Consider the following 18,990-nt stretch of genomic DNA (forward strand, 5'->3'; position numbering starts at 1 on the left):
AGATACCTGTATCTACATTCAAAAATCTCAGGAACTTTTTAATACTTGGAAAGCTGATTTTAATTGTGGTGTCAGTCAGGCTTAAAATGGGCTAAAACTTCTAGTAGAACTGTCAGATAGAGACTTAGTTTTAATAGCATTTCTGGATAGGAAAATCTTTAAGGAAATAAATCTGGTTTTCGTCCTTGCATAGAAGAGGAAATGATTTTCCAAGCCTGTGGTAAAATTCTTTCCATCTCTGCAAAGAGATGGATTTGTTGTTACTTTTTGCTATGGTAAGGTGTAGAAGGACTTGCAGGCTTTCCACGCACTTTGGGTGAGTTCAGCAGTTCAAGAGTTTCACCTATTATTCTCACTTTAGTCTGTAACTTTGAAAAGTTTTAATTTTTGCCTTGCAGGAATATATTGGAATGTATTGTCAAGAAGCAGCATATTAAGAACTTGTTTATAACAGAGGTTCTTCCTTCCCTGTGTTCCTTTTTGGGGGACAGTATCAGGAATTTAGAGAACTAAGTGGCTGTGTTCTTGCTGTCATTGAAGAGTTCTGCTGCTCTCTGCTACTCTCATAACTTTGTAGGCTTTACTAGAACTATGATGCTGGCCTAGAATTGATTTTTGTCTTGTAATACTCTGCTGATGTGATTGTCATGAAAAATCTGAAATTACTATTCATGCTTGCTAAGTCTGTAATCCTAACTCTTCGTTTTCTTTTTGTACTGAAAATAGTTCAAGCATTAAAAGAAAAATAAATCTGTATTTGGACATTTTAACACAGATTTTGAAATACCAGCTGAGAACGCTTTGTAGCCCTATCTGGCTTTTGAGTTCTCTTCTCGATTTGATGGAGCTGATGCTGTTCCTGTCTAAGTATCCCACCCTTACTGCTCCACAAGCATAGTGTGTAAAATATTGTGGCTTCTTGTACTCCAAACAACAAGTTTGTTTCCATAGGAAACCGTTTCGTTTCCACTTTGTTATTTGATTGTCTGAAAGCCAGCTTTGATGTTTAATTTGACCATGGTTTGGAGATGCCTTTGATTTCACCCTCCTTGATATTTTGGAGAGCTTTTTGGTATCTGAAAATATCCATGTGAAACAAAAAGGATGTGTCCATCTTTCTCAGTTCATGTGTTGGAGAATTATTTCTTACATAATCTGTTGCACTTAATAGCTTTATGTCTCTTTAGATCAGTTATCAGGCCAAAAATACCACATCCAATACCAAAGGAATTAAAAAACAATAATTTGTATTTATTTACCTGACTCTCCAGAATCTTTGCAACTAGAAATTTATGGTATTTTTAGAAAACATTTACGTAATATTGGAACACTGGCTTCAGGGCAAACTTCTTGTGTGTGGAACTCTTAGTAACTTTGTTGAAAGTTACACAATCTCTGCAGACTTTGCTTCATTACTGCTACTTGCTGCATAAGTGCCTGAATAAATATTTATGGGATGGAAGCCAATGAGAGTGTTGTAACTAAGGAAAGCAAAGATTTTTTTTTAATGGTTATTAAAAAAAGAAGAGTGGTTGTTTTAGTATTTGGCAGAAATCCTTTTTTCTGGAGGCCTTCTATTGTAGCTTTCTACTTTAACCTTTACAAGAAATTGAATTTTTCAATTAAATGTGCTTAAATCTGATTATATTACTATTAGATTATCCACATTTGGAGTAATAAATCCGGGAGTTATATTTTAGGATGTCTGTACTATCTTAATCTTTTTTTCATAATCTTGCCTTTAAGCAAGGCAAATATAACTTCAAAAATATTTTTGCAGGTATTTAGGTGTCCCTGCAGAAAATTCCAATGATAACAGAACAGGCTCCAGTGTGGACAAAAGTGTGGTAGGTCTTCATCTTTATTGTATCCTAATAAAAAGTCTACTGCATATGTAGGCATAAACTGTTTGAGCTAGAAATGTCGGAAATTATCTTAGTATTTGGGATATGAAAAATCAGCACATGATTTTTAGCTCTTTAGCATGGCCTCCCTAATAAAGTTATTGGAAAAGCAGAATTTCACTTCTTAATAAATGTTGGTTTTCCTGAATTGAATAAAATAACCAGAAGTTTTTGTGGAAAAGGATTCATATCTTTAGAAATATCAAAGTGCTTGTGCAGTGTTTTTAGAGTACCTTATTGATCATGGGTAGCTTTGTGGCCACCATGGAGTCTGGACTTCCAGTGAAGTCACTGGGAGGTGGAAGACAATGTACCAAGTTTGGGCATTCTGCTCCTTCATAAGTTTTTCCCACAAGCTCTTGGGAGTTGGGGCACTGATGATCTGCATTTTTAGAGCAGTTTACCTAGCAAGAAATGCTCAGGAATTCCTTCAGTTACTTATTTCCAAGCACCTCGGCAGTTAGGTTTCCAGGAAGATACGCTAAGGTGTTTGAGACTTGGTTGAGTGCTTGGATCCTGTGTAAGTTCTGATACAAATCAGGCTATTCCCTGAGAATGATTTGATATTTTACAAATTACATTTTTTTTCCAGAAGAAAACATTGTCAAAAATTGATAATTAACTGTAAAAGAAATCTTGGCTTTGACTGTGATTTACTTTGTTAGTATTTTGTTTTGTTTTCTGTTGAGAGTAGAAAAGATATTGATCTGTGTTCCCTTTTCCCTTAAACTAGCAATAAAAAGGGTTAATGACACATGGCACTACCCAGAGAAAATTTGTACAGGACAGGGGAACTGATTAAGTCCTTTATTGGGCAACTGAATTGAATAGTTTTATGTATATTGATGTATTTGATATACTTCTTTTTTCCTTATAAGCATTTGACTGTTGATACAGTAAAATTTAAAAACAAAGCCAGACTTCCAGTATTTGAAAGTACTTTAAATGCTGTGCTGGCTTTTGATTTACTTCAAAGAGAGTTACTGAATGGACTTTGAGTACTCAGTATGTAGTTAAAGAATCCTCAATAATCCTGTCCATATTGTCAGACATATTTGAATATCTTGTGATTTTAGCACTTTTGGGACGTGAAGGTCTGGAAGAATTTGAGTGATATAGGAATGTTTAAATCAATGTTAAGTCTTTACTACAAGGTATTTTCCCCCCACGGTTCTTTATCAGGTGTTTTTCTTTCATTACATGCTGCAATGAAAACGGTAATGTTGACACATGGTTAGCGAATTAATTAGTTCTGGAAATATAACACAAGGTGTTACCTGGTCTCGCTGCATTTTGACATCTGCCTTTCGAAAGTCTTTGGGCAGAGACATGAGTGCCACAAATTTCCAAGAAATTAATAGTTTTGCAAGTGTGTAAAACTTAACAGAATTAGGCCATGATGTTGTGCAAAAACAGAATTCAATGTCTTTTTACTGAATATCAAACCTCTTTGAAGATCTGATTTCTTACGTTGGTTTAGTGGTACCATAACCACCTGTAAACAGTTCAGATTTTAAGAAAAAGAAAAAGGTTCTTTTGCACTGGATCTTAGGTTTTCTTCATTGCTCAGGGTACAGAACCAGGCTCACTATGCTGTAGTGAGTAAGAAAAAGGAAAAAAAATACTGACACTTCCAGAGGGATTTTTCTTTACTTCTCTATTGCAGACAGGCTTTTCTGTAGTCCTTTCCTCCCCTGCTTCCTACTCAAAATGGAAACCGAGAGCAAACTAAAACTTAAAGGGGTGCTTTTATACTGAGTTAGTTGTAACTCAGGATTTTCTTGAGGTATTCTTCAGTCTGTTGACAGCAGATTGTGCACAGCTTTGTCCGGAAGCCTGTTGTCTCTACTGATATAATTAGACTGCTCAGCAAGCTCCGCTGGGTCCCCTGGGGTACGGCCTGATGTGAGAACATGCAGAGACAGAGCGATGCAAGAGGATGCGATAGCAGTCCAAGCTAGTAGGAGTCAGTGCAGAAATGCCGCGGTTGCCAGATGTCTTTTTAGACCTGTTTCTCATCTGTCCCGTTTAGCGTTTAGTTCCTCTGTGTACCCTGTCTGGAAGAGCTATAACATGAGTAAAAAGAAATGGGAGAGCTATCACACTGAACCTTTGTTACCCTCTGTTTTGGGGTGTTTGCTGTGGTTCTTTGTTGTTAGAGTGAGAGCCTTTAAATAGTCTTGCTTTATTTCTCAGTGGCTCATACCAAGGAGATCATGTGTTGTTTACTGGTCCTTCCTTTTCCCTCAAAGTTTAGATTTAGAAGCCATCCCTTATTTTTAACTACATGTATTGTCTGATCCACGTAGTGTTATGTTCTATGTCACACCAGTAATTTGTTTTCCAGACCTCCTCTGTTAAGTGCTGAAATGTCTAATTTTTGGAAGATTTTTGAGATTTTGGAGTTAAAACAGGAGACAAGAAAGGAAAACATCAGAACCGCTTGAATATGTTGCTTTGAAGAGAGTCTCTAGATTAGGAATCTAGTGCTTCTCTCTGCAGTTCCAAGAGCGTTGAGGGAAACATGTAAGAATTAAATAGGCTGAAATCCTTACAATTTCATGTTAATGAATCTACACGAGGTTGACTTGATTGGCTCCTTCAAAGCTGACACCATCATGTTAACTGAGGATTTTATATTGGAATAGGATTATTGTGCCTAGCTATTCAGTAGAACGCAGATATTTTGAGACTGCATGAAAAAAAAAATGATTTTCTGAGTTTATCCTGCTGGCAAACAGTACATGCTCTGCAGTAATGTGCCATTTTAACATCTGAAGTTTGTTACTATCTTTCAAACCTGGATACAGTTCTGGCTGTAAAAATAGTCTCTGACTAAAAAGATGGTGAGAGCACTTGCCCCTCATTGCCAGTAACTGACTGGCCTGGTTCTGCTTCTTGAACTTGTTAGGAGTTTGAAGATACATTGCTAAATACTTGTGGTGGTTCATGCTAAAAGAAGCTTTGAGACTATCTAAAGTGCATTCTCATATCTTTGCAGTAATATCTTTAGTCAGATACTGAAGATACATAAAACAAGGAGGATTTGATTTAGCTTAGCTCTGTGAATTTTGAAGGTACCCTAAAATTTCATGTGCATGCAAATGAAAAAAACTGTCTTATTCTAATAACTAAATTGTGGGGGGAGGAAGGGACATGCATAGTTTTTTAGTAAGGTAAAATGTCTTATTTTAGTAGAAGAAAGTAAGTTGTGGCACAATGTAAACAGACCTGAATATTATTAAACACTTTTTTAACATTTCTAAATTTAATGCATGTTCTTTCATGTACAAATATATACTTAAAGCTGGAAAATATGCAGAAGATGATCTATGAGTTAGAAGAACAGCTACATAATGAAATGCAGTTGAAAGATGAAATGGAGCAAAAGTGCAGGTGAGACTTCGAACTTCAATTGTTTACATAATTTAAATATATCTAACACTTCAGTTCTGTGTTACTGCTTTAGGAATTACCAGGATAACACTAAGAATGGTGCTGTAGTTCTTCAAGGGAGTTCCAGGCACAGGTTTAAGTAATTCTAAAATTTTCTTGAGTATGGTACGAAGAAAAAATTTTTTCTCACTGACGACCATGTAGCACATGTTCTTTCTGAATGTTTAAGTGATATCTCTGTATTCAGATGTTTTATTGGACTGGGGTACACAGTCACCGTGCTGATTTTTTTGGAAATGTGAGATTCCATGTATGTGGCATATATTTGATTATTAAAATTAATTAGCTGTTTTCTAAATGCGGGGTACTTGTTGGAAAACCATCTTTTTTTTTTTTTTTTGCTATGGCTGACATATGAGAACAATTATTTGCTTTCTAAAATTCTCTTTCTACCATGCTGAAGTAGCAGCTATGTGAGAATTGGCATTTTTCCTGCAGTCGCACTTAGGAGAACATATGAAGTTGAGATTCGTCTTTTCTGATAATCAGACATTTTTACTCAGAGTCACCCAAACTAAATTCCCCTTCTGTTAGCTTCTCCTTCTGAAGCCTTTTCCTGACGGATATTTAATCCAAGGAGGCAGCACTAGGTGTGTGATACAGGAAGGATTTAGACTTGTGTAGTTGTACAAGCTCCTTAGGTGTAAACTGGTCACCGAAATGCTCCGGTAGGAATTTAGGCTGTGTGACACTGTTGCTTACTTAAACACAAGCTCACTGTTGGCACGTTCCGATTGCTGTCCACAAGCAGGGTGTACTTTCAAATAATATTATTCATATACCTTTATCTGTAGCAAAGAGCTGTCTGCTGTGGAATTAATGAACTATTTCAGATATTTCGAGGTCACAACTAGAGAAAGATTTAGCAGCTTACCAGCATATTTTAATCTTAAGGATAACCTGTCTTGTACATACACTGTTTTTTGCAGATTAAAAGATAAGATATGGCACCTAAAGTTTCACATATTTCATTCTGCAACAAAACTGATAAATACTTGGGGGTATATTTTACAAATTATTTGCAATGATTGTCTTCTTCAGCTTTAAATGTTCATTACAAAATAACATTCATCAAAATAAAAATATTCGCTTTAGTAATTGTCACAAATCATTTCACTAGAAAAACAGTATGTAAAATGTATCTATTAAATGATCTTGTTTTTTTATAGATCTTCAAACATAAAGCTAGACAAGATAATGAAAGAACTGGATGAAGAGGTAATTTTTTTCCTCATTGAAGATGCCTTAATTGGGTTAAGAGTCAGGAATAGTACTTTCATGATTCTAAGATATTTTTTCTGTGAATAAAAAATTGTGTGGTGTTCAAGTTTGAGAGCTAACGATCATGTTTTGATACATAGCATTGGGAGATGACATTTTTATTTGTACACTCTTTCAAAAACTTTTCTTTCTGTAAGTCATGCTGATTTCTGTTTACTCTGCTAAATATTTTACTTCAAGTCTTGTTCATTGCAAGTTTTCTGGAGTTTATCAAAGTCAATTACTACAAAAATACAGATCGTTTTCTATTGAGTCCTTCTCTTGTCTCTTGATAATAATTTTAGTAGTTATTTTAGATAAAATCATAGTGACAACAGTTTTTCTAGTTATTGTATAAATTTGTCATGTAGAAGTTAAAAAAGCTGTCTCTTCTGTAAACCTTTCTAAGGAAGCCAGAAATTCATTCATTTGGAACAGTGCATCAGTTTCCTTGTTTAATTAGTTGCAGAGATACTAGTTTAGCGACCATTCTTTAAAATGTAAGTATAAAATACCAGTTCTTTGAATTTTAGGGAAATCAAAGGAAAAACTTGGAAACAACAGTGTCTCAGATTGAGAAGGAAAAGATGTTATTACAACATAAGATAAACGAGTACCAAAGAAAATTTGAACAAGAGAATGAAAAAAGACGTAATGTGGAAAATGAAGGTATGCAATATTGTCCAAACATTGACACTGAGGAAGTATATGATATGTTTTGGGGAATAATTTAGTACCATAGTATCTTAAATATTATGCAACTTTAAAGTTTGGAAAGGGATCTTTTCAAATAATGAACACAGATTTTTGGATCCATTTTTATTTGAACACAGTTTTTTTGTTCTTATTTTCAAATTCTCTGCAACACTGTGCTGTGTTGTTAGTCTGCAAGCACAAAATTTGGCATAAAAGTATATATAAGAAACAAAAAGTCAACAGAAGACCCATCAATGCAAAACAATATTTTGGAACATATTTGTGTAAAAAAAAACAAGAATAAAACCCTAGGGGTTTTTTGGTATGCCGTATTAATGGTGCAATTTCTCTTTAGTGTCCACACTAAAAGATCAGATGGAAGACTTGAAAAAAATCAGCCAACATTCACAAATTTCAAATGAGAAGATAACACAATTACAAAAACAAGTATGTTGTTTGTGTTCCTTTTCTTCATTATTTCTTAGATAGCAAAACTGGTTCCATAATCCTTATATTTGAGAATCTTGTCTGTTTTTATTTTAACAGCTAGAAGAAGCAAATGATTTGCTGAGGACAGAATCTGACACAGCTGCAAGACTGAGAAAGGGTAACACAGAAATGAGCAAGTCATTAAGTCAGGTAGAATCACTGAATAGAGAACTGCAGGAAAGGTGCAGAGTTCTGGAAAGCACAAAATTGCAGGTGGAGAAAGATTATTACCAACTACAAGCAGCTTTGGAGTCAGAACGAAGGGACAAGAGTCATGGATCTGAAATGATTGGAGAGCTACAGGGTAATTATTCTGAATTTATACTTTACTGAAAAGAGTTGTGGTAACCCTACTTAAGTGGAGTTTGATAACGGGGGGAAAGCCGACCTGCAAACAAAGTGTGACTGAGCAATTTCTGAAGATTGGATGTGGCTTCCTCATCATGTTGATCAGCTCTTGGGAGGGAGAGAGAATATCAAAGAGTGTCAAACACTGATTGTGAGTCTGGGGCTGCACTAACTAGAAGTTTGAGTCCAGTGGTACAAAAATATGAAGTGCTGATACAGTGCTAGCGAAGATGCAACACTATCTTACTGCCTTGTGCAGTAGCCAAGTTAATGTATCCTGCACTTGCTCTTCTTTCATTTGTGGGGAAGGCTGTTTTTTTGTTAAATTTAATTTGTTTTCTTTTATGATGATTCTGCATTACTTTTATACAGAAGGTTAAGAGCACAATAAGGGATGAAGATACAGAATCCCTTTTTTCAGGATACTTGAAACTTTCTGCTATTTGTATTGATTCTTCATACTAGAAGCTATTCAGATGCATTAGTTCCTGAACGTGCCTGTGCTAATGGACCTTGACTCTTATTGTGCCATTTTGAGCCATCTGTCTGCAGTATTGAGTTTCCATGAGGTGCAGGCTTTTGATGAGGACTCTCCTTTCCCTGCTAAAAACGATCTTATAGAACAGAGACTTTTTACCAGGGCCTCTAGTGACAGGAGAAGGGGCAATGGTTTTAAATTGAAAGAGAACAGATTTACATTAGCTATAGGAAGAAATATTTTCACAGTAAGGCTGATGAGACCCTGAGACAGGTTGCCCAGAGAAACTATTGTTGCCTTGTCCCTGGAAGTGTTTTGGATTTGATGGGGCTTTGAGCAACATGGTGTAGTGGGAGGTGTCCCTGCATGTGACAGGGAGATTAGACACTAGATGGTTTTCAGAGGTCCCTTCCAAACCACGTGATTCTGCTTAGCGTTTCGTATAAACTCTTGTGCCACACAAGGGTAGATGCTGTGGGGTTTGTGGAATAGTTCCTTTTTTCATGTCATAGCACTTAAAATCATAGGATGGTTTTAGTTGGAAAAGACATCGAGGATCATTGAGGCCAACTATTAACCCAGAACTGCCAAATCCACCACTAAACCACATCCCTAAGTGCCACATTTGCACATCTTCTGAATGCTTTCAGGGGTGGCGGTTTCACACCTTCCAGGGGGAGCACATTTCAGTACCTGACTTCCCTATGGTTAGAGTCACACTTAGGTGAATATATGTTTTGTAAGTACCCAAAAATCCTTGGAGACTAACATACTGTGTAATGTGCCTTAGCTACCCATTAATGAAGTTAGCATCACTTATCGGTGTTTGTTCCATAGCACAGCAGAACTTGGGTTAATGTAAGAAATTTTGAATATTAGATAATGGCAGTGGTGGAAGGCGGGAACCATTTCTGCATGATTAGTTTTTGTGAAGTGTTGCTGCTGACATGCATAAAGAGTGTCTGAAAAGGTCAGTTTCCTCTACAATGTATGGCCTTTGCATGCCAGAAAAATTTGAAGTATTTGAAATAGTTTATGGGCCCAGAAATCAGTAAAAGTTGGAAAGCAAATTGATCTAGGTAAAGTAACTAATACGGAGTGGTGTTTAATTTTTTGTGGCAGTTCGGATTACAACTTTACAAGAAGAAGTAAAAAACATTAAAAACAATCTTGAAAGAGTGGAAGCAGAAAGAAAACAAGCACAGGATATGCTTAATCATTCGGAAAAGGTATGGTGAAATGATGTTGAGGCTGATGCTCTTTGTCAGCTTTTGACTATATTTTCAAATATTGTTGATGTTTCCAAGTCCAGTGTAACTGCTCTAAATCAGTCTCGTGTTTAAATTATTAATTAAGTAATTACTTATTTTTTATATAATTAAGTAATTTCTTATTGTAAATTGCTAATTTACAATCTCATCAGGGTGGTCTCCCAAGTCCTCAGCTAGTTCTTACTTGTAGCATTGGGAATAAAAATTGTATTTGTCATTCATTATCACTGATTCAAGTATCCTACTGCCAGCAGCAAGGAAGTTTTTTCTGCCTGCCTAAGTATGACTGCAAAGACTTGCTTCTGAAAATCTATGAACTTTTTAACAATCGGATTTTTTTTTTTTTTTACCTTTACTGGATTTCAGTTTGACTGGATCAGTGCCAGGCAGGCCTTTTCATCACCTTTAGTGTGGAATTTTTTTTCTGCCCTTCTGTCCTTCCTTCTGAACAGTAGCAGAATATTCCCTTAAAATCTCTGATCCTCTCCATATGATGGAAAAACAAGTTAAAAGGAAGTCTTGCAGCCTTTCTCCAGACAGACTGCAGAGTTAACTCTGTCTAGTGAGGTCAGGTAAAGACTTGCTGTGCTGTGTGGTCTATGCAAATAAACCAGAGGTATGACAGCCTGTGAGAGAATGGGCAAGCAATTCTAAGTTGATGTTATGTAAAGCAGCCATCCAAAGGCAAGTCTTCATCTCTCAAAGCACATCTCCAGAGCTTGTTTGGTGAATTACTGTTAATGCCTGACAATCCTGGCAATGAAATAACCCCAATACATCCTGGTAACAATAATTCAGGTTCTTCTGTCCTCTAGGATGTCAGTTCATTAGTTGTATGTTTCCAATTTAGGTGACTACTGATTATACTGATTACAAATTTATAGACTAATGAAAAGAAGTTAATGATTTTTTTTCCAGAGTACTGAGTACAGTTTTGGTCTGTTACTGTTCTTTACTAAGCGTGGAAAATAACATTGATAATCTCTTGATAACAGAAATTTAATACTTAAAAATGGAATAAAAATGCGATTCCCTCAGGTATTACAGAAATCTGATAACTTTTTCCTTATCTTTAGGAAAAGAATAATTTAGAGATAGATTTGAACTACAAGCTGAAATCCTTACAAGACCGGTTAGAACAGGAAGTCAATGAGCACAAGGTGACTAAAGCACGATTAACTGACAAACACCAGTCCATAGAGGAGGCAAGATCAGTTGCAATGTGTGGTAAGTGTTTCCTGCAAGTTTCAGGTAAATATGAAGAAACGTGTTCTGATTATGATATTTTAATACGCATTATCTTACATTACAGCAATGCTCAAGTGTTTGATCCCTTGTCTAAAGAAAATTCATATTAAAATCTTTAAACATGAAAACTACATATTTTAAATTATTTTCCCTAACATGCTATTTCATAAAAAATGTATTGTTTCTTAATGTTTTGCATGCCTTACTTCAAAGCCTCCCTTGGCTTCTAAAATGCTATTGAATCTCGAAATTCTGTCTGATGCTTAACAGAATTGAAAGAGTGCGTTATCGAGAGAGATGTCTTAGAGCATTCATTCCTGTGTAACTGCATTCAAAATACCATTGTTGTATTCGGCTGGTCTGAAGTGAAGTGAGAAAGTTTCTTTCATAGATGTGTATCCATGAATCAAAGATGTCTTGATCTTGTAATTCAGTATGTCAGACTTTCTCTGTGAAGGTCATCAGTACCTAAATGTGGTTTGTAGAGTTAACAATAGTGGTAGCATTTTTTTCTTTTGCTACTATCCATTCATGGAAATGAAACTTTGCCTTCAAAATGACGGCTTCAAGGGTCAAAAATATTAGGATATTTATGACTGTTTTTACAAAAGCATGCTTGCAGATGCTATATACTCATTTTTGTTGTTTTTCTTTCCTTAATCTTTTTTAGAAATGGAAAAAAAGATAAGGGAAGAACGGGCAGCAAGAGAAAAAGCAGAAAATCGAATAGTTCAAGCTGAGAAACAGTGTTCCATGTTGGACTTCGACCTGAAGCAATCTCAGCAGAAACTGGAACATCTTCTTCAGCAAAAGGAGAGACTAGAAGATGAAGTAAGTAAAAGGTTCATCACTAATAATTTTCTATATAGATAAGAAATTAGAATTGAACTGAGAAATAGAAAATTAAATTCACTTATACTGAGCTCCTTACATAATACCGCTCTCAGTGGACTTGAGGGTAATTGTTGGCCTAAGTAGGTTTAGGTAATTTCTGTTTGTTTCTTAACTAAAGCATGTCTTGCATATTTGAACTTCAGTTCAATATAACACTTTTTTTGTGTGTTTTCTCTTTTTCTAAAGAAAAAAATTGCTTTAGAATTTGACTGTGCAGCCTGATTGGTGTGGATGATTTACAGGTCTGCGTTTGTGTTGTCTAGTTTGCATTCTTTCCTTTCTTTTAAGGAAATGCAGTTAGAATATTGAGTGTGAAAACTGGGTACTAAGAATAATAGCTTCATTCTTACATTTTCTTTACAGGACAGTGGGAATGAAGTTTATGATACCTTTCTTAGGGGTCACAACTCATTTAAGTTAGTTTTTATGTAGTAGGTAAGATGCATTTTTTTCCTAGGGTGAGAGGTTTTTAAGATCTGAAATCCAGAGAGAGGTTTGCAGACGATTTGTGTTTCTTCAGTTGTTGTCTTTCAGATAAGTTAAATCAGGAACTTTGAAATAAACTAAAAATGGGAAAGCATTATCAACCTGCAGCATCATAGCCATAGGTATTAAGGGCCGCAGATTTGTGTGATTATTGCACTGAATTGTTTATAGATTCGGGAATATTTTGACATATGGTACACAGTGTAGCATCTGGTCAGTGATGTTTAATATAAAATGATCCATGTGTGAAACCTCTTCAGCCACATGCAATTGGTTATTTAGGAAAGGCTCCTAAATGGAAATATTTCTCATTTAGGTAAGGAATCTGACACTTAAGCTAGAACAAGAGACGAATAAGCGAATAATGGCACAGAATGAATTAAAGGCACAAGCTTTTGAAGCAGATAACTTGAAGGGTTCTGAGAAGCAGCTGAAACAGGAAATCAATACCTTGTTGGAAGCAAAGAGGTTACTGGAATTTGAGTTGGCTCAACTTGCAAAGTAAGTAAAAACCTGAAGTAAAATGGAAAAAATTACTTAATTATACATGTACTGTTTTGCCTGTTCCTGCTAGTGAATAAAGTTCTCTAGTGCATAGGCATTTTTTCCTAAACTAAAAGAGTATTTTTAGCTGCATGTTATGATTCCTATGTAGCTGTATGTTATGATTTCTATGTAGCCTTCAGTGTTGGAATATTTTGGTTATGAGCTGTGATTCAGAACAGTTCTTGGCTCACTATTCTGTGTTAAGACACACACACATATACATATACATATGTAAATATTCCTCTTTTATGTGAATGACTTCTTTATGGATTGACTCTGATGCTACTTAATAAATCATATGGGACTTTTAGTACATGGGAGTCAATAGTTCCCTTTAATTGCCTGATTAATTTTCTTAATGTTTCTTAAACCTACTTAAAATGAAGACATTTTTTAATAATTAGACTTCTGTCATCTATTCTTTCAGCTGGTCTAATGTTTCTCCATTTAGAGTACTTCTTGGCTTCTAAATTACATACTGACACAATCACTGTTTTAGAATAAGGACTATATGAAATCAGAATTCTAGGATACAGCAAACTGTTGCTCTTTGTGAAGTAATTTGTATGCAAACGGTAGATGATTGTAGGATGCTGTTCTGGTTAGAAATTGCCTTTTGTTAGTAGCTGACTTTTTAAATGTTTTCCGTTTTTTTATTCCTTCAAAGACAGTACAGAGGAAATGAAGGTCAGATGCGTGAGCTTCAGGATCAGCTTGAAGCTGAGCAGTATTTCTCGGTAAGACTTGTAAGGAATTGTGTGTGCTACATTTTGACATAAAATCATTTAACAATTAATAGTTGAAACTAAAATTGTTTTAATGTAAGTAAAAGCCTGGCATAAATCAGCTATTCAGAAAATCCTGCTTGAAATACAAACATGGAACACAATATTAGAGAACATTAGATGGTGTATCTAAAAGGTTGCTTTGTTTTTTGTCAAAACTGACATTACATTAAGTAACTCTTACCTGAATTATTCATCAGAGTCGTTCCTATCCTGAGCTGGGATAGGTGATATTTTTCTGATATAATTTCAGACTTTGTAGAGAGTTCAAAATCTCTAAACTTACTGGAAAATATTCCATGCTATTGATCTACCATATATAAATTTAAGAACCATAGGCTCAGTAGCGTTCTGCATGTGTTCCTTAGTCTAAAAAGCTACCTTCTCTTCACCTGAATCTCTGAAGAACCTTACTGGGTACTCCAGGTAGCCAAAATGTGTGTTTCATAGATGCACATTGATCTGTTTTGTCTCTGTGAAAAGAAACAATAGAGTGAGAGTCTCTGTAACACCTGAACTTCAAATACATTTGTGAATAGGGACAGACTCATTTCACTTTGGGAAATACTTCTAAATTTGTTTTTTCCTGGGAGAGGCAATAAAATTTCTTGTGTTTACTAAACTGCATATGATTGTCATTTTCCTTATCTGCTACAGGGTTTTTTTGTGCACGTCTCCGTGACATACTGCTCATACAAAGATGCAGAGCATTGTGTTTCTCACTTTCTTCTTTTTTCACTAATTTGTAGTTTAAATAAGACATTCATAATTCAGTCTGAATATTTAGCAAAAAGAGTTTACTGTAGAAGATCAAATTTTAACTTTCAGAATTACAGGTGGTGTTAATAATAACAATATAGCAATAAAAACCAGAAGTAATTCACAGAGGTCATTTGCATAAATCAGACCTCAGCTGAATCACTTACTGAGTTTGTACTGAAAAAACTTAAGATTCTAAGAGAAAGGGTACATGGACACAAAGAGAATGCAACAGGTGAAAGCACAGAATGATGTTAGGCTTGTTAGATGAACATTTTGAGACAAGGGATGCTTCAAGAGGATGTAGTTTTGTCCTGTTGCGTCCAGGAGACCTGTTCTGCTGTGTCACAGTGCCTTCCTTCTCTTTTGCACCACGTGTATTTGTGCATCTATGTAGGAAAGCACGCTAGAAAACTGAAAATTAATTAAGTTCCCTATCCAAGAGAAACTGGAAAGAAGCATCTGGGAGAGGAGAGAAGAAGGAGATTTCATTAATGATAGTATAGGCAGGTGTTGGGGTTTGACAAATTCAAAGTAGTCTGAAAACAAAGAATTTCAGTATGGAATTTAAGTAATGATTCTTTTTTTATGCTTTCTTTTACAGACACTTTACAAAACTCAGGTTAAGGAACTGAAAGAGGAGATTGATGAAAGAAATAAAGAAACGCAAAGGAAAGTGCAGGAGTTGCAAAATGAAAAGTATGCCCATTAAGTTTCTCACATACACCTAAGTTTTTCCATTTAATACTGTCTCACTCATGAATACTTTGAATCAGATCTAAGATGTTTTAATTCCTTTAGGAAAAGGCCTCAAAAGTGTTGCATAACACCTTGTAAGTGGCAAATAAAGACAATGTTAACTATACTGACTCACAAAGCTAAATATTCATATTCAATTATGGTTATTCATATTTGCTTTGGATGTTATCATGTCTGTAAGAAGAATAATGACTTCTCTGACAATTTAGTGAGATTCAAAACTTTAAAAAAGCATTCCATTTTCTGGTAATCATCTCACCAATTTTAAAAATTTGATTATATTATCCTGATAATTACTTAATATATTTCTATAGTCAGTAAAACAATTTGAGAAAAAGGTAATGAAGAGTCTTTGAAATTTAGAATACTTCTGATTACAGAAAAACTAGTTATTATTAACAACCATTAATTGTGATGTACTATTTTCTAAGCTATCAAACAAGATTAAAAAAAGCTTGTTTTTCCAATTTCTGAATTTATTTCATGTTCTGAAGAAGGAGACTGTAGCCTTAGGCACGAAGTACAGTTTCTTCTAAAGTCTGTGTCTCTTGTTCTGCTTGAGCATCAGTATTGGGAAACAGTCTGAAGGGCAGATGTACAGTGTTCATTTTATACAGCATTTTGGTGAGCTAAGAAAGGGGAAAAGAAAAGATATTGTGCTAATAAATACGGTGTAGGAGGAAAATATATGTGTCTCTGCAAAGTCATTCATGAGTGGTAGCCAACATAAAGAAACGAGGAGGGAGGAGAAGGTAGGCAAGACTTCCCTTATTCTTCTTGGAGTTATTTATTTCTTCTTACTTATTTTGATAGAATCTTTGTATTCTGTTCCCTCACTATTCTCTGCAATCTTACGTTCATCATAAATGTTTCTCAGTTGGATATAACTATGGGATATCAGTATGGGAATTGTGTGCAAATGTAGGTTAAGTATCCTTTGATGGGCCACTCTGTACATGTAATTTAATTTCATTTTCTGTTCCTCAAAGGCAGGAGAATACATCTTGGTGTTTCATGGATGCTTGAAATGTTAATGAAGTCATATGATCTTGCTGCTGTAGCTTCTGGGACCATCAAAAGATACAAGTGTACAGAATGGAGTTTTGTAACTCTTGCTTTTCTTAAGAAACTAAGATAATGAGCATTAGCTGAATGGTATAATTTAGGTTTGATAGTCTTCCTGAAAATTTGGAATGTTTTGCATTGGAAAAGGAAGTCTTAATGTCCTTTTTGCAGAGAAACACTCGTTACCCAGTTGGATTTAGCTGAAACCAAAGCTGAGTCGGAACGGTTGGCACGGGCACTCGCTGAAGAGCAGTATTATGAACTCAATCAGGAAAGCAAAAAAGCTGCATCAAGGCACAGACAAGAATTGACTGATAAGGACATTATCATAAGAAGGGTAATTTAACTGTTATCAATACCTGTATAAATCTCTTCCAGCTGGAAACCAAAATTCATGGTTTTAATTAATGAGGTCTTATTGTGATCATAAGTGATAACTAATTAAGTGTCTTAAGTTTTGGGCTCATTTGGAAAGCTTTAGCATTTAAATTTGATCATGTGACCTCCCTAAAACCCAAAATTCATTAATCTGAGATGAAGCCAGAATGAAAATCAAGTGAATGTCTGTAATTCACTTATTTCACTTATGAAGCCATTTGTATTTATTTGTCATTGCCAAGTGTATTATTTAAATCTTTTGAATTTGTGGAGCTGTGTATTAGAGACTCTTACTGCAAAGTAATTTGGTTTAAAAAAAAAAAAAATCCACTTGAGAGCCTTGAGTTTCACAACCCAAATCCCAAAATGTAGTATTTTAAGGCACTTTATAGCATAGCTTTTGGATGTTAGTGTGAGCTTGAAAAATGTCTTTAATTGAGAAGTCTTAAACAGCAAGCCGTATGTAGCATATGTAGTTATTTTATCAATGTTGTTTTTTCCTGTTTAGTATGATTTCTTTAAAATCCTCCAGGTGTAACTGAACTTGGCTCGGTTGCTGAAGGCTGTTAATGGATATTCCATCTCTGTGAAAAGATAGTACAAATAGTGTTTGTTTCATGAATTTGCTTTTTTAAGCTTGGGATCTCCAGAATACCACTTTAAGCAGTATTTAGAAGACTATCTCTGTGGCATCAGAGGAATACCTTCTTGCCAATATATTTTTGGTTTCAAGTATTCTGATAATTTTGTCAGACAGCTTGATACACAATAATTTGTATAGGCTTCAAACAAAACCTTTATTTAGGAGTACAATTATGTCTGGTTTTTCATATATATTTGTTAAGTGATCCTGGCTGTGGCATTGAACATATATATTCAAAGTTGTCATGGTTTTTCTTTCTAACTTTTTTCTTTTTTTTCAAGCTCTGGACATATTTACCTATGTCTGCTTTGTCTTAGACCAAATTTGGTTTTGTTTTTATCCTGATTTTCATGATTCATGATGATTATCTAGCAGTAAATGCCTTGTATCTTCTCTAGACTTTAATGCTGGAATTCTCCTATATATTAGCTACTTTTCTGTCTGGATTCAAGGTATCAGGCCTCTACATATTAGTTTTTCCAAAGTACAGCAAATTAATTGAAAACTGCCACATTCCATAACTGACAGTCTAACTTTGCTTAAGTTGATTTTAGATTCCATACTACAGTGTTGTCAGTTCTGCAATGGTAATTTTTTTTTCCCTGGGACAGGTGTATTTTGAGCCTTCTAGTAAATCAAAACAGCACAGAAGAGTAGTAACATTTTTTAAAAGTTTGCATAGGCAGAAGGATGTTCTAAGTAAATGGTTGTATTTAAAATAATAGTATTATAGATATTTTTAGGATTTATGTCAAGTTCTTTATTCTAAAATGTGTTTCTTTTCATGTAGCTGGAAGAAACTAATAACACTTTAACCAAAGATGTTGATTTAATAACTAAGGAAAACACAGAGATGAGTGAAAAATTCAAGAAACAAGAGGAAGGTATGTCATGTATGGAATTTTAATTGATCTGTTCTGAAGCACAGTTGAATTTGAAGCATATGTGGAGAAATGGGAAGTGAAAGAAGACATTGCTATTTATCTTCCTTATTATTTTGGGCTTGATGTTGGCTTTAGTATTTCATCTTTGTGCCTTTTTGATATATCCTTCTGGTAATTTCTGTCATTGCAGTAGTGTTAAACTGGTAGTCTTTGTCTTTGCACATGGTATTTTTCTCAAAAAGGGAAGCAAAAAGAAAACAGAATGGAAAAAAAGATGAACTTATTACTGGAAGTAATTAAGTTTAAAATAATTACTTTGTACTAAAATACCTCAAAGTTGAATATTATTTTACCAGATTACAAAATGAAAAAAGAAGAGGAAATCAATAATATTAGAATGCATTATGAGAAGAGCATAAACAATGAAAGAACTCTGAAGACACAGGTAAAACTTTATTCAATTTAATAGTGATAATTACTTCACATTAACAGAAATATTTAATTTTTTTTTAACTAACACTTTGTTTCTGTGAAATTATGCTTATATTAACCATGATGTACAATATGCACTGCTAAATTTATGTTTGAGAGGGCAAGTTTTGATGCTGTTTACTTTTCAGTATTACTTCGATTGTGAGTAA

The 18,990-nt window shown here is 34.8% G+C and overlaps 1 protein-coding gene across 3 annotated transcripts in view; it reads left to right on the forward strand.

The window, feature by feature from the left end:
- ROCK1 (Rho associated coiled-coil containing protein kinase 1) overlaps positions 1 to 18,990 on the forward strand; it is an 83,868-nt gene that overhangs the window by 44,338 nt on the left and 20,540 nt on the right. For all 3 annotated transcript variants that reach the window (XR_009207709.1, XM_040058484.1, XM_040058503.1), the window contains 15 exons: positions 1,781 to 1,847; positions 5,212 to 5,300; positions 6,530 to 6,578; positions 7,154 to 7,289; positions 7,672 to 7,763; positions 7,863 to 8,109; positions 9,754 to 9,860; positions 10,979 to 11,129; positions 11,821 to 11,981; positions 12,847 to 13,031; positions 13,744 to 13,813; positions 15,225 to 15,319; positions 16,616 to 16,781; positions 18,256 to 18,349; positions 18,706 to 18,794. Coding sequence is in view for 2 of the 3 variants with exons in the window: in XM_040058484.1 (XP_039914418.1) it covers positions 1,781 to 1,847; positions 5,212 to 5,300; positions 6,530 to 6,578; positions 7,154 to 7,289; positions 7,672 to 7,763; positions 7,863 to 8,109; positions 9,754 to 9,860; positions 10,979 to 11,129; positions 11,821 to 11,981; positions 12,847 to 13,031; positions 13,744 to 13,813; positions 15,225 to 15,319; positions 16,616 to 16,781; positions 18,256 to 18,349; positions 18,706 to 18,794 (1,798 nt within the window). In the remaining variant the exon portion in view is untranslated. The remainder of the gene's footprint in view (positions 1 to 1,780; positions 1,848 to 5,211; positions 5,301 to 6,529; positions 6,579 to 7,153; positions 7,290 to 7,671; positions 7,764 to 7,862; positions 8,110 to 9,753; positions 9,861 to 10,978; positions 11,130 to 11,820; positions 11,982 to 12,846; positions 13,032 to 13,743; positions 13,814 to 15,224; positions 15,320 to 16,615; positions 16,782 to 18,255; positions 18,350 to 18,705; positions 18,795 to 18,990) is intronic.

Source organism: Hirundo rustica, chromosome 1 (genome assembly GCF_015227805.2).
Source record: "Hirundo rustica isolate bHirRus1 chromosome 1, bHirRus1.pri.v3, whole genome shotgun sequence".
In the NCBI taxonomy this organism is placed as follows: domain Eukaryota; kingdom Metazoa; phylum Chordata; class Aves; order Passeriformes; family Hirundinidae; genus Hirundo; species Hirundo rustica.